This window comes from Amyelois transitella, chromosome 26 (assembly GCF_032362555.1).
Source record: "Amyelois transitella isolate CPQ chromosome 26, ilAmyTran1.1, whole genome shotgun sequence".
Lineage (NCBI taxonomy): Eukaryota > Metazoa > Arthropoda > Insecta > Lepidoptera > Pyralidae > Amyelois > Amyelois transitella.
In genome coordinates this window covers 5470168-5485314 of record NC_083529.1, presented here as the reverse complement: position 1 = coordinate 5485314, position 15147 = coordinate 5470168, and the positions used below count along the sequence as shown (strand labels likewise).

Below are 15147 nucleotides of genomic sequence, written 5' to 3'. Positions count from 1 at the left end.
TCTTTCTTACTTTAAAAAAATATATTCTGATAAAAAAACATACCTTGAAGAACTAAAATCGACAGGTTTACCAGCCAAAGTCCATTTGACTCTGATAGGACTGTCCCCCAATGGCTTACATGTTAGTGTGATCGGCAATCCCGTCTTGGTAGTCAGGTTCGAACCCACCGACTCGAAGTGCACCGGCTCTAGAGATAATTCTAAAGTTAGGAAATTCCACAACCAATAACATAACATATACGTCTATGTCCCTTCTGAGGTAGACAGAGCCAACAGTCATCTAAAGACTGAAAGGCCACATTCAGCTGTTTGGCTTAATGGTAGAATAGAGATGCATATAGTGACAGGTTGCTAGCCCAACGCCTAAAAGAGGATTCACAAGTATATAAGCATATCCCTTATTCGCCTTTTACAACATCTATGGGAGAGAGACGGAGTGGTCCTATTCTTTAATCTCATGATTTTTGAAGTCAATCATCATCCTTTTAGCTTCTGCCTTAGTACCTTCTTCCAGTCGAAAAAAAAACCGGGGTCCGTCCATGACAAAAATCAAAAAAGAAGTTAATATTTATAATATGAAAGAACTAAGGGTATTTTGAAATGGTTTAGTCATGTCGAGAGAATGGATGACGACAAACTAACGAAATGAATTTATAAGGCAGAGTTGACTGTAAAAGTGGGATATAAATTTCAAATGTCTTAAAAAGGGAGATGCGAGGAGTACCCGTGATCTTCGGATATGCATGAAAAGAGTAACGAGTGCGGAAGAGGCGGAAGAGGCCTGTAAGGATTGTAGCAAGTGGCAATTCATAGTCTCTGCCTATTCCAATGGGGAATGCGTAATGAATGCGTATGAAAGAATGGAAATTGCCATAGGATGAAGAGCTTATTATCTAAGACGTCACTTAGAAAAAAAAGGTAGAGTTTTTCTTTCTGAATTAAACGAAATGATCTGTACCATCATAATCTGATTGAATTCTGTTACACTTACTATTGATATTGATCCATAAATTCTTATTGAGAGGATCCCCCACTCCATTCTCGACGTTGCACGCGTACATTCCTTCATCAGATAGAGATACCACTTCAATGATGAGAGTTCCATTTGGATAGCTCATCACCCCACCACCTGCTAAGTCGAGTACTGGCCTCCAGATTCCTAAAGCTGCTGAAAGAGTATTGTTAATGTTATAGTCAGGATAGTAGGTTAAAATATGCTTTGAATATCGTATTCTTTGTTGGACTCTGTTTCCATTTATTTGAGTTAATATCACTTTACTAATTTTTGTTAATCTAACCCAGATTATTTGTTATATAATACAGAGAATAATGCCCGTATTCTCCAACGATTACCATGTTGTAAATGTCACCTAAGCAGCATTTAGGTTGTTCCTTAGTTTTGTACTAGTAAAATTCGTTATCGCCACTGCTTAAGTATCACCTACCAACAAAGGTGAATCCTTATATTTGTCCTTAAACTCTGTTTTGAACATTACTGGCATTTTGAAAGATAAAGCTCTTTACAAAACGTCACTAAACTAGGGAGTCCCCAACAGTAAACACGTAGCGTGGTTAAAATAAAGTTAGGTAATTATCTGATTTTAGGAGCTAGCTTAGGTTATACTTAGTTAGGGAATCGTTGGTAAAACGGGCATAAGTATATCGAAGTCAGTTTTAAAGTCAAATGTTTATATTTATGAAGATCTGGTAACTATAATAATTCAGCATAGTAATAGCAAAACCGAAGATGGTCAATTTCATAACATACATAATTTATGTTTTCCGAAGGGGGTTTGAAATAAAATATCAGACTGAGTCGAACACGTACCATCTCTTTTCATCCAATGTATTTGTGGAGTTGGGTAACCATTTGCATTGCAGTATACTACTCCACGCTGCCCTAAAAGTAGGGAGATGTTTGTGGGTTCTTCTATCCATTTGGGAGCCACTGGGGAAAGAAGAGAAAAGAAAAAATATAGGCATTAAAGAAAACATCAGTAAAGAACAATGAACAAACACGACTGTAACAAATTATGTTACCCTTAATAGAAATTCTCACCTTTTAAAATTGTCTTAGACATTTTGAAGTGAGAATGATATTGTGAAACAAAAAAATGGATTATTGTACCTTGGGCATAAATTTTGGAATAAATGTGAAAGTCTTAAATATCTTTATTGATCAAACATTGAAAACCGGGAAAACATTGTGATTGATTACTGGTATCGGGTACTGGTAAGTATTTTTACACATTTATTTAAATATTTTTCTTTAATTCTGTTTTACCTGATTTTAGTAATTCCAATCAAACCACGCAAAACCATATAACGTCGGTGGTCGAATCGGTAATAGTTAAAATACGCGATACGCACAAAAGCATAGGTACGAGTCCCAACACGGGCATGTGCCAATGACTATTTTCAAATTTAAGTACACATGTTTGAATATTTACCGATGCGCTTATGGTGAGGGAAAACATCGTGAGGAAGCCTACATATTTAAGCAACTGTATGTGTAACCAGATCGATCCAATACTAGTTAGGTTCTCCTGTAAAGGTTGCGGTGGTCAGACGGGAGTCGTATCGTGTAAAAACCTGACTCACTCCAGGATCCATGGTAACAGGCGAACCCCGGGCTCCACTCCAGAGTGGTGAAAATGCAAACAGGCCCAAAGCCAGGAGGAAGAAGTAATTTCAACCAAAAATTGCTACTTGTAAAATCTCTATCAGTAATAACTATATAAACAATTTTAATTAGGTCATCGATACTTACCGTTAATGTATAGATTTGCGGTTTGGTTCACTTTGCCAACGTGGTTTGTGGCTATGCATGTGTATTTGCCACAATGCTCTAATGACACGCGTTTTATGATCAAAACGCTGAATAGTTCGGCACTTCGCTCTGTTATCTGTTGGAGCACCACAGGGGTTAGTATTTGGTCCATCGATTTTTTTTAAACTTACTTATTTATATGAAGAGAGTTTTGTTTATTGCTTTTTATATTGACAATAAACAACAGAAAAGATTGAACAAAACAACAACAACTTGATTAGTTATTTCGGGAGTTTGGGCCTGACGCATGATAAAATAAGATGCAACTGTAAATATGTACAGTTAAGACAGATTTAATATCTTACCTTTAAACTAGCAGGTATCTTCTTTCCGTCTTTGAGCCATGAGAAGTATATAGGCGGGTCCCCACTAATAATGTTGCAGGTAATTTGGACTATTTGACCCTCTTTGAGTCCGGAACCCACTCGTAGCTCATCAAGCTCAGGCGCTTCTACTACTTGGATTTCAAATGATCTGGAAATATGTAAAGTAAATATTTTAAGACAAAAACAAAAATATTGGACTTTTATATGTCATATACATAAGCTGTTAAAAGGTTCTCAAATCTTCAACATATAACAGAAAAAAGATACAGAAGACAGTACAAAAAACACGACAGTAGAACAAAAATTCTTTTGGATCCCAATTCGCGTTAATAGTTCATAAGATGAATCAGAGTCACAAAGAAATACCTAAACATCTTTTCTCGAATTCCATGATAGTTTGGGCATTTGGATTTGACACGTGCGAATCCAAGGTAGGCTACACCTTCCACCTTCTTATTATTCAAATTCAATATTTTTATTCTTTATTATGAGTAATTTTAAACATCACTTAATAATTGTTATTTCTTTTGGTTACACAATATTGATATTGAAGTCAACTGCCGCTTCTAAAGCATCAGTGCAGAAGAAGCGGTATCAAACTGTACTGGAGCATTATCGTCAATAACGTCAACTTCACAGTTATCTAAACTTAGAATAGAAATGGGGTACTACGCACTATCTAAGGTTCTACCGACTCACCTCCTAGCCATTTCACCCGAAGGGCTGTATACAATACAAGTGTATAAATCGCCGGTTTCCTCTTTCACAACGCTGGGTATGTTGAGAACACCATCTTCGCTATCATATAGTTGTCTTTTCTTGCGTTTCCTTAAACTGAAGTAAGTTCTTTTGTATCTGCCGTGTTGGAGAGAAGAACTTATTATCTTCTTGCCTTTGTGCTCCCATTCTAGTTTGCTGAAGAAGAAAGAATTATACGTTTAATATTTCTTTGTTTGTAATATTTTAATTGTACATACGAATTAACACCAAAAAATACTGTTAATAGGTAAGACAAATACAAAGTCCAGTTAACCTTCCGGTTCCAGTTCCAGTCAACCTTTGAATAACTAAGAGGAGAGTTACATATTATGTTATCTGGCTTTTAAGAAATTTTTGTGTTAAGGTAGTTAATTTAATTGGAAGGAACAAAACCAATTTACATCAAACACGTATTAATTGCACTCAATAAAGTTTTGAATAAATAAATAATCTTATGTTTTGTCGGCCTCTGTGGCGCAGCGGTAGTACGTATGTCTGTAACACCGGAGGTCCCGGCTTCGAATCCCGGTCAGGGCATGATGAGAAAAGAACTTTTTATGATTGGCCTGGGTCTTGGATGTTATCTATATAAGTATTTATTATAAAATACTAGAGGCCGCCCGCGACTTCGTCCGCATGGAAACCCTATCAATCCCGCGGGAACTCTGGGATAAAAAGTAGCCTATGTGTTATTTTGGGTCTTCAGCTACCTACATACCAAATTTCATGATAATCGGTTCAGTAGTTTGTGCGTGAAAGAGTAACAAACATCCATACAAACTTTCGCCTTTATAATAGTAGTAGGATAATAGTAGTAGGATAGTATCGTTGAGTTAATATCTCCAAGTCTCGAACTTATTTCGAGGCTAACTCAATCTGTGTTATTTGTCCGGTATATATTTATTTATTTATATTTAATGACATAATTTAGTCTAGCATGTCTATTTGATGTCAACGGTAATAACAGACAATTTCAGCTAACGACTGTATTCAATCAATTCCTACGTGGCCATTCATTACTGAGATTGCTTTGGTAAGTTCTAGGTACTCTCTGATCTAATAGAAACGGGAATTAAATCAACTTCTGATTTTGCTCTTTTCTTGTCATGAATAGCGACAGACTACAAAGATGATTAAGGGAGATGAAGATTGTTACTTAATAACATTAATGCCTATTTTTAGAACAAATGAAATCGTATTAATAATTTTCTTTTTTCCTTTTGTACATCTATCATCGTTATTATTATTATAGATAATCTATTTGTTGATTACTTTATTGTGGTTTACTCTATTTTCCCTCTGATCTCTAGAAATCAACTATATTCTTACAAAATTACTAGCTGTCCCGGCAAACATTGTTTTGCCATATAAATAATTTTGAAGTAATTTCTAGTTAAAAAAAATACAATAAAAACAAAACCCATTTTGTAGTCGGGTAAAGATGATGAACTTGTGTGACGTTCTTATTAAATAAGAAAACATTTTATAACATCTATTGAAGATACCAATAAAACATTATTTACCTGATTGGATACCCATAATACGGACATCTCAGTTTAAGAGATTCACCACTCTGCACTTTTGTCGGTGGTAAATTTCTTATGTATGGTGGACCTGAAACATTTAAAAAGAAGATTTAACTATTGCCGTGTGATTCCCGGCACTAAATAATAAGGACCTTATGTCCTTCTCCAGACTCTTAATTAAATTATATATTACTAGAGGCCGACCATATCAATCCCGCGGGAACTCCGGGATAAAAAGTAGCCTATATATTAGTCTGGGTCTTCAGCTACCTACATACCAAATTTCTTCGTAATCGGTTCAGTAGTTTTTGCGTGAAAGAGTAACAAACATCCTTACTTACATCCTGACATACTTCCGCATTTATAACATTAGTATAAGATATATCCTACATATATGCATGAAAAGATAACAAAAACACAAATAAACTTACTTTCTTTATAATATTATGCGTGATGAGATTATTCTTACCATAGACATCAATCCTGGCTGAATGGCCAACCCGTGACTCTCCCTCCACGGCCACACAGGAATACAGCCCCCCATCATCCACTCTTATCCTGGTTATGTTTAAATGGGACACCACGCCTGATCCAGAAGGCGACATTACCTGCCCAACTGTGTATCTGTGACAGGAATTTACATACATACATATGGTCACGTCTATATCCCTTGCGGGGTAGACAGAGCCAACAGTCTCGAATAGACTGAATGGCCACGTTCAGCTGTTTGGCTTAATGATAGAATTGAGATTCTGATAGTGACAGGTTGCTAGCCCATCACCTAAAAAAGAATCCCAAGTTTATAGGCCTATCCCTTAGTCGCCTTTTACGACTTTCATGGGAAAGAGATGGAGTGGTCCTATTCTTTTTTGTATTGGTGCCGGGAACCACACGACAGGAATTTGGACAAAAATTGGCTGACGCTCGTGACTCCATTCGCGTTAATTGAGAAAGCTCGTTGAATTTCAGGATGTTCTAAATTAAAAATAAACGGCCTTTGAGGCGCAGCGGTAGTACGCTTGTCTGTGACACCGGAGGTCCCGGGTTCGAATACCGGCCAGGGCATGATGAGAAATGAACTTTTTCTGATTGACCTGGGTCTTGGATGTTTATCTATATAAGTATTTATTATAAAATATAGTATCTAAATTTACTTAATAAATTTACTTCAAGGCTAACTCAATCTGTGTAATTTGTCCCGTATACATATATTTATTATTATTTTATTTATTTAATTAACAAAAGGTTATAACGAGAATAAGGGGAAGACCGAAAAAAAGATGAATGGACGGCGTAAAGGATAGTATGAGGAGAAAGGGAGTAACCAGTGAGATGGCAATTGACAGAAGTAATTGGAAAAAAACTAACATTCTGTGCCGACCCCGTGTAGAAAGAGGGAAAAGGTAATGACAAAGAAGAAGAAAGGGAAATAACGAGCTTTGCTTTTTCTATGAGGACTATTCGGGAATAGAATAGAATAGATTTATTTTCAAAATTGGATACAAAGTATCACTTATTGACGTCACATCACTTAAATCTAATTATAACTACTAACGCTTCCAAAGTGCATGTGTAGAAGAAGCAGTGGAACAAACTACACTGCAGCAGTACCGTTACAGTTACCGAATACAGTACTGTTTTGGCATTCATAAAAAAATTATAGAATAATTTTACCTTGCATCGGAATTGAGAGAGATAACGATTCCATCTCTTTCCCACACGAATCTTGGTGGTCGGGCGGCGGTCGCTGTGCACTGCAAACTTATCTGTGAATACAAATATTTTTTCTATACAAGTTGATTTTAAATTTTGCCGTGTGGTTCCCGGCACCAATAGAAAAAAGAATAGGGACTACTCCATCACTTTCCTATGGATGTCGTAAATTGCGATTAAGGAATAGGCTTATAAACTTGGGATTCTCCTTTTAGGCGATGGGCTAGCAACCTGTCACTATTTGAATCTCAATTCTATCTTAAAGCCAAATAGCTGAACCTGACCTATCAGTCTTTTCTAGACTGTTGGCTCTGTCTACCCTGCAAGGGATATAGACGTGATTCTATGTATGTATGTATGATATTAAATTTATTGCTTTAATTTTAACACGTGAATAGGTACGTCAAACTGAACAACTTTTTCTATGGGACCAACTACTTTTATTTCTAACATTCATCAATCTTTGCTCAAAATGTGTGATTATGTAATGTATCATTTATACATACTTACATACATCTGATCACGTCTTTATCCCTTACGGGGTAGACAGAACCAACAGTCTTGAAAAGACTGATAGACCACGGGTTGCTAGCCCATCGCCTAAAAGAAAAATCCCACGTTTATAAGCCTATCCCTTAGTCGCCTTTTACGACATCCACGGGAACGAGATGGAGTGGTCCTATTCTTTTTTTTATTGGTGCCGGGAACCACACGGCACGGTACCATTTATATTTATCTTTTAAAAATATGTGATAGAATAGATTTATTTTCAAAATTGATTTCAAAGCGTATGTATAGAAGAAGCGGCGGAACAAACTACACTGCAGTATTTTCACCGGACGTCAATTTACAAATATAGATCTCCTAAATCTAAATCGTGGACAAATGAACATTGCCTACATTAAAAACATGAATGAATGAATGATAGCATATACATATACAATATGACTAGAGCATTCCGCACACTGTATTGTTCGGTCAGTGTGATAAATGGGAACGTAAAAGCCGTCGATCAACTGGGATTAGCAGCGTCAGTGGAGAAAATGTTAAGGTGGTCTAATAAAAGGAGGCCCAAGTTCAAATCCTGCCTCGGCCATGTACGTGTATGAGTGTGTGCTAGCTGCTTCTCTTCCCGTGTAGTCTAGTAAAAGTCAATCAAGGGATAGGCTAATAAATTAAAAATTGTTTTAGGCAATTGTTGGGTATAAAAAGTTGAAATCATGAAACAATAAAATACAATAATTTATTTATTACGCCACAATAAATATTATAAATCATGTGTAGTATAAAAGCATAGCAGCAAAAGGCGACCATATCACTTAAAGTAAATCATTTATAATTATTAAAATGTATAACAGCATTAATATATGATTCCTGTTAATTCACGGAACCAAAAACTAACCAGATTTTTCATTTAATGCGGCGGCAACTGTACCTATACTATAAATAAATAAATCGGTAAAAAAAAGTATTTTTTCGCTCAAAATGCTATTAATTCGGCGTTGTTTGGTAATCCTAGTTGATCGATGGATTTTACATTCTCATTCATCACTCCGACTGTACATTGCGGTGTGCCACAAAGTGCCCATATTGTATGTGTGAGTTAACATACATACATTTAATCGCGTCTTGAACTTTTACGGGGTAGAGAGAGCCAACAGTCTTGAAAAAACCGAAGGCCACGTTTAGCTGTTAAACTTTGTATTGGAATTGTGATTCAAAAAATGACAGGTTTCTTGCAGATCACCTACAAGAATAATCCTAAGTTTATTGTTCTCTGTATAAATAGTTAATTAATATACCTACGTAAAAATAGTTAAAAGTATACCTAAAATTAATTTTTATTTCTAAACAAATACTACATACTTACATCTTTACCCGGCGATACTATTTCTTCAGTGAAATGATAAGTTATCATTATGTTGCTGGGATCCAAATCCCTCTTCTTCCTTTGTATGTTCATGTCTATAACAAATGTCAAAATAAAAGACCTATAATGACTAATTCACCTTCAAATTTGGTCAAGTCTGCATTGACAGCTTACAAATGATAAGAACTGAAAAAAAAATTCAAATTTTTTATTAATTTTATTATAGGATAGGTACCTACTTCATATCGCTTCATAATTGTCAAAACTTTTAGTTTCACAAAATTGGTTGACGTCAAATAAATTACTTAAAAACTAAGTTTACTGCCGCTTCCAAGGCGTCAGTGCAGAAGAAGCGGTAACAAACTGCACTGCAGCATTTTCTTTAACAACGTCAACTTCACAAATATCCAAACAGGCAAAGACTTAACGTCTGCTGCCTGCCCAAAATCAACTCATTTAAGAAATACTTCTGTACTTTACCATTAAGACGAAAAGTTTGACTTTTCTTTGATTCACCCCCTAATCTTCTACCGTCACTTTGCTTGATTGTCGCTATAAATTCGACCACAAAGAAACAAGAGAAACGTTTTAAAATCCAAATTACTTACCAACATGGCGCTTCGCTTCGTTTCTCCGGCGTGTTTTTCTATGCAAGTTGAATCTGGAAAAAAAAATTAAGTCATGGAAAAGTTATTAAGAGGAACCGGACTTTGGAGAAAGAAGAATGAGTTTGCTTATTCTAGAAGGGAGAGAACCCTGAATTAGCAATTTGAGTAACTGTTTTTTTTTTGTAACGGAGGCGAGATCGTTTTTACGGATGACTCCTAAGTCTTCAACCGGGGGAAGTATGGGACTCGTAGCACCTAATATGCCAGCCTACCGAACCAAAACCCCTCCGGCGCTGCCTTCCTCCCATTATAAAGGCATCATGGGATCTACTAAAGTTGACCGACTCGGAGTAACTTGCATAATACATACATATAATCACGTCTATATATACTACGGGGTAGACAGAGCCAACAGTTTTTGTAAAGACTGATAGGCCACGTTTAGCTATTTGGCTTTAAGATAGAATTGAGATTCAAATAGTGACAGGTTGCTGGACTATCGCCTAAAAAGAATCCCATATTTGTAAGCCTATCCTAGTCGCCTTTTACGACATCCAAGGGAAAGAAATTAAGTGGTCCTATTCTTTTTTGTATTGGTGCCGGGAACCACACGGCACTGTATCGGTGCCGGGAACCACACGGCACGACTTGCATAAATAAGATTGCATAGATAAGAGTTATTTATGTGACTGGTGCTAAAGAAGAATGCAAGTTCTTTTCTCGCGTAGTCAAGTCAATTAAGGAAAAGCTTCTAAACTTGGGACTTATTTTAGGCGATGGGTTAGCATTCTGTGACAGTCTACCCATTAGTAAGTTTATTATTAGTATGTATGATATATAAAGTATATATCTCTATAATAAATGTGATTTTACTGTTCATTTATATTACGTTAAATATGGACAAATATGATTATTTACATGTAACTGAGTAGTAGTACTTAGTAGTTCCGTGGAAATACCGAGTCGGTCAACCGGGTTATAGCTGAAAACCAGCGCTTTGATCATCTCGAGCAAAGAAATCCTGTGAGCTTATGACCTTTTTGAATTGCTGCAGTTCACACCTGCTTAGTCTTAAGTTTTATTTTATTTATTTTTATGTTATGTGTTTGAGGAGCTTATGAACGTAAATAAATCTTTCATTTATTCATCCATTAGGACTAAAATTAGCTGTTTTAAGGCAATTTTATTACTAATTTTATTACGAATCGATTTCAAGGCAAAACTTCCGAAATCGAGCATGTCCTGAGTGCACCCAACTTTAAACCTCGGCGGCTTCAAATTCTCCAACTCACAAATTATGCACTAGCACGTAGTGATGCTCGATAATACGATATCGATATTCTCATGTAGTTAAATTAGTATAGGGTTTTCGATTTCATACGCGTAAATTTTAAACATACCAGAAATTCTTTTCCGTGGGAATTTTGGAAAATGCTGTCCTTTGGACCTCAATTTAATATCAAATTAAAAACCCAACGGTAAGGAGAGTGCATTTTATATGACAGTTCGTCGGTTTCGTATTTTTTATGTAAAATAAAAAAAAAAAATGTTTTTACCGCAAGTTGATTATGTAGACCTCACTCCCTTCGTTCGCTGGGTCAATGAACCAATTTATCTTTTTTTTATAAAATCAAACAACGAAAATGTAAGTCAGCTTTTAGTAAAATATAGTTGGAAAGTTATTTCTAAAGATAAGATTTCTATATGTAAAGATAAGATATGGACGTCCTGGTAAAGGGTCAGGTCTAGAGGCTTGCATGAAGAGAGCTATGAATGTGGATGAAGCGTAGGAAGTATGCAGATATCGTGGCAAGCGAAAAGAGGTAGTCTCTGCCCCCTCCGATTAGATATAAGATTTCTAAATTCTTCAGTATTATATAAAAAAATAACACACAATTAATGATAATTTTCGAAGACTTCTTTCGATTTTCTCATTTTTTGTCATAGTTGTAACAGCAGTATTATATATTCATGTTTAACTGCTATTATTTGCTTCCATTGATCATGGTTTTGAAGCAGATAACTATCGACATAAAAATTATCGATATTTATAATTATCGATAGTTTACCATCACTTGCATGCCGTAGATGTAGCTGGGAGCTACTCAAATACAGTAAAAGTTGTGCCTGAAATACGTTGAAGTCATGTTCTGCTAGTTTAAAACTTGGAAATTTTGTGAAATGTAAGAGATTGAAATTGTTCAATATCTATCATACATTCAGTCAGAAAAGTATCGGGAATGGATTATTTATTTATGGTTCCAAATTCAAATTTTTGTTTTTTTTGTTGTTGTTAGATTGGCACAACTGTTTTCCATTTTGGCGCGGAGTTTGAGTTGCATCTGTTGTTTACATTAAATACAGTGCTATTTTTAGTTATATCATATCTAGTGTGTATTGCTAATTTCATAATGGATAAAAACATCGAACAAAGAGTTTGTCTTAAATTTTGCATTGCCAATGGAATATCGTGTTCGGAGTCACTGAAAATGTTACAGAAGGCTTACGGTGAATCGACTTTATCAAAAACTCGTGCTTATGAGTGGTACAAAGCGTTCAAAAGCAGTCGAGATGTGATGGAAGATTTGCCTCGCTCTGGTAGGCCATCAACGTCTGCAACTGAAGTTAACATCGCAAAAGTGAAGGAAATAGTGACTGAAAATCCTCATTCAACTTTGAGAGAGATAGCCACCGAACTTTCTGTATCTCACGAGTCGATCCGTACCATTTTAACTAATAATTTGGGTATGAAACATGTTGCCGCTCGGCTAGTCCCAAAAGACCTGAATTTTTTTCAAAAACTCAATCGCATGAGAGTCGCTGAGGACATGCTAGAACGAGTCAATTCCGACCCAACATTCATGAAACGCATTGTTACTGGTGACGAGACGTGGGTTTACGAGTTTGACATGCAAACTAGTCAACAAGCTTCGGAGTGGCGCCTTCCAACTGAACCGAAACCGAAAAAACCACGCCAAAGTCGTTCAAAAGTCAAAGTCATGTTGACTGTTTTCTTTGACTATCGCGGTGTTGTGCACTCGGAATTCTTGCCGGAAGGTCAAACTGTAAATAAGGAATATTATTTGAGTGTTATGCGGCGTTTAAGAGAGCAAATCCGACGAAAAAGGCCAGATTTGTGGAAAGAAAATTCTTGGATTTTGCACCATGATAATGCACCTTCGCACAAGGCCATCATTGTGAACGAATTTTTAACCAAACACTCAACAAATACCATCGAGCAACCACCATATTAACCAGATATGGCTCCAGCCGACTTTTTTCTTTTTCCTAAACTCAAATTACCACTTCGTGGCACCCGTTTTCAATCGGTAGAAGACATAAAAGAGAATTCGCGGCGAGAACTGACCTCAATTCCGGAAACAGCGTTTAAAAAATGTTTTGATGATTGGATTATTCGTTGGCGTAAGTGTATCGTTTCTAAAGGAGCATATTTTGAAGGTGATAAAATAAATTTGGATGAATAACAAACAGTTTGTGTATTATTGATCTTTTCCCGCTACTTTCTTGACAGAGTAGTATGACACTTCTTAACATTTCAAATCTTTTTTGGGTAAGTATATCTAAATAAAAATATTTCGTTTTTATCTCTTACGGGGTATACAGGAATAACAGTCGCAAAATGACTGAAAGGGCACGTTTAGCTGTTTTGCTTGGTGATAGAATTGAGGTTTAAATAGTGACTAGTCCGTTGTCAAAAAAATTATCTTAGTTATAATAACCTTTATTTTGATTGGCATTTTCCATCTGACGAAAAAATGCGCATCATACATCTTTTTCTTTGCTATCAAACCGGCATGGAAGCTTTAAAACTTTCATTAATTCATATAATCACGTCTATATCCCTTGAGGGGTAGATACAGTCAGCAACCTTGACTGACAGGCCACGTTCAGCTGTTAGGCTTAATGATAGACTTAAATAGTAACAGGTTGCTAGCTAGCTTGTTCTAAAACAAAAATGCCAATTTTATAAACTTATCCCTTAGCCGCCTTTTACGTAATCCATGGGGAAAGAAATGGAGTTAAAACTGGATTTTCAAACACTAGTATAGATAATAGGCAGTCGTGTAAAATCACGGGTCAATATTCGCCCACTAATAATACCATACCAAAACAAACATGGCTTAGTCAAACAACGGTTAACTACGCATAAATTTAACGGAGATTAATGTAATTACCGCACAACGCATGCCTTGGCATAATTTTCAGTGAATTTATGACTAACAACATGTGTTTGGAAGGTATAAAACTAGATAATTCATTTAAAGTAAAAAGTTAATGTGTCGGTGGCGCATAAAGGCGCGTTGGTACCAGCACTAATGTACGGCAGTGAAAAAGGCGTGGCAGGAGAGACATAAATGCAGAAAAAGTATAATATTAAATGATTCATATACACAATGTAAGAAGTTGTCTAAAAATCTCGTCCGGCAGGCAGCACGTTGCGCGCGCGTTGGTGCCATCACTAATGTACGGGATTAGAAAGTTGGAGGTAAAGAGTTTTCTTTCCTCTTTATAGGATACTTCATATCGCTTAATAATAATAGTCAAATATTTCACAACATTGGTTGACGTCAAATAAATTACTTAAACCTGAGTTTACTGCCGCTTCCAAGGCGTCACTGTAGAAGAAGCGGTAACAAACTGTACTGCAGCATTTTCTTCAACAACGTCAACTTCACAACTATCCAAACTAAGAATAAAAATGTGGACGAGAGAATACATTGTTCAGATTTATTTATTTATATGAGATCATATATATAAATAATATATAAACGGGTTAGATTTGCCTATCATCATCGTTCTATCATCGTTCATAAATATAAAATATGCCGTGCGGTTCCCGGCACCAATAGAAAAAAGAATAGGGTCACTCATTCTCTTTCCCATGGATGTCGTAAAAGGCGACTACCGTATAGGCTTATACGAGTGTACTTGGGATTCCTCTTTTAGGCGATGGGCTAGCAACCTGTCACTTTTTGAATCTCAATTCCATCATAAAGTCATACAGCTGAACGTGGCCTATCAGTCTTTTCAAGACTATTGGCTCCATTTTACCTGCAAGGATGATATAGACGTGATTTATGTACATACATACATACATATGGTCACATCTATATCCCTTGCGGGATAGACAGAGCCAACAGCTATTTAACTTAATGATAGAATTGAGTTTAAATAGTGATAGGTTCCTCGCCTATCGCCGTAAAAAAGAATCTCAAGTTTGTAAGTCTATCCCTTTGTCGCCTTTTACGACACCCATGGGAAAGAGATGGAGTGGTCCTATTCTTTTTTGTATTGATTTATGTTATGTAATGTTTTACATAAATAATTTATATAATATTCCGATTCAACCCTGACTGAAAGTAGGTACTACATCGCACCATCTACTACAAAACTCCGACATAGTTTAGTTAAGCGATGGTTAACTCCACATAAATTAAACTGGTATTAATGAAATTACCAGACCTGCCTTCGCATAATGTTCGCCTCAATTTAT

The 15147-nt window shown here is 36.1% G+C and overlaps 1 protein-coding gene across 1 annotated transcript in view; it reads right to left on the bottom strand.

Annotated features, from left to right (window-relative positions):
* LOC106131934 (cell adhesion molecule Dscam2) overlaps positions 1-9117 on the bottom strand; it is a 29940-nt gene extending 20823 nt beyond the window's left edge. The window contains exons 1-10 of the mRNA XM_060951731.1: positions 9025-9117; positions 7116-7207; positions 5911-6065; positions 5439-5529; positions 3856-4071; positions 3136-3304; positions 2771-2906; positions 1829-1948; positions 992-1168; positions 44-188 (exon numbers count right to left, since the gene is read on the bottom strand). Coding sequence (XP_060807714.1) covers positions 44-188; positions 992-1168; positions 1829-1948; positions 2771-2906; positions 3136-3304; positions 3856-4071; positions 5439-5529; positions 5911-6065; positions 7116-7207; positions 9025-9117 — 1394 coding nt within the window. The remainder of the gene's footprint in view (positions 1-43; positions 189-991; positions 1169-1828; positions 1949-2770; positions 2907-3135; positions 3305-3855; positions 4072-5438; positions 5530-5910; positions 6066-7115; positions 7208-9024) is intronic.
* Positions 9118-15147: the final 6030 nt, after the last annotated feature.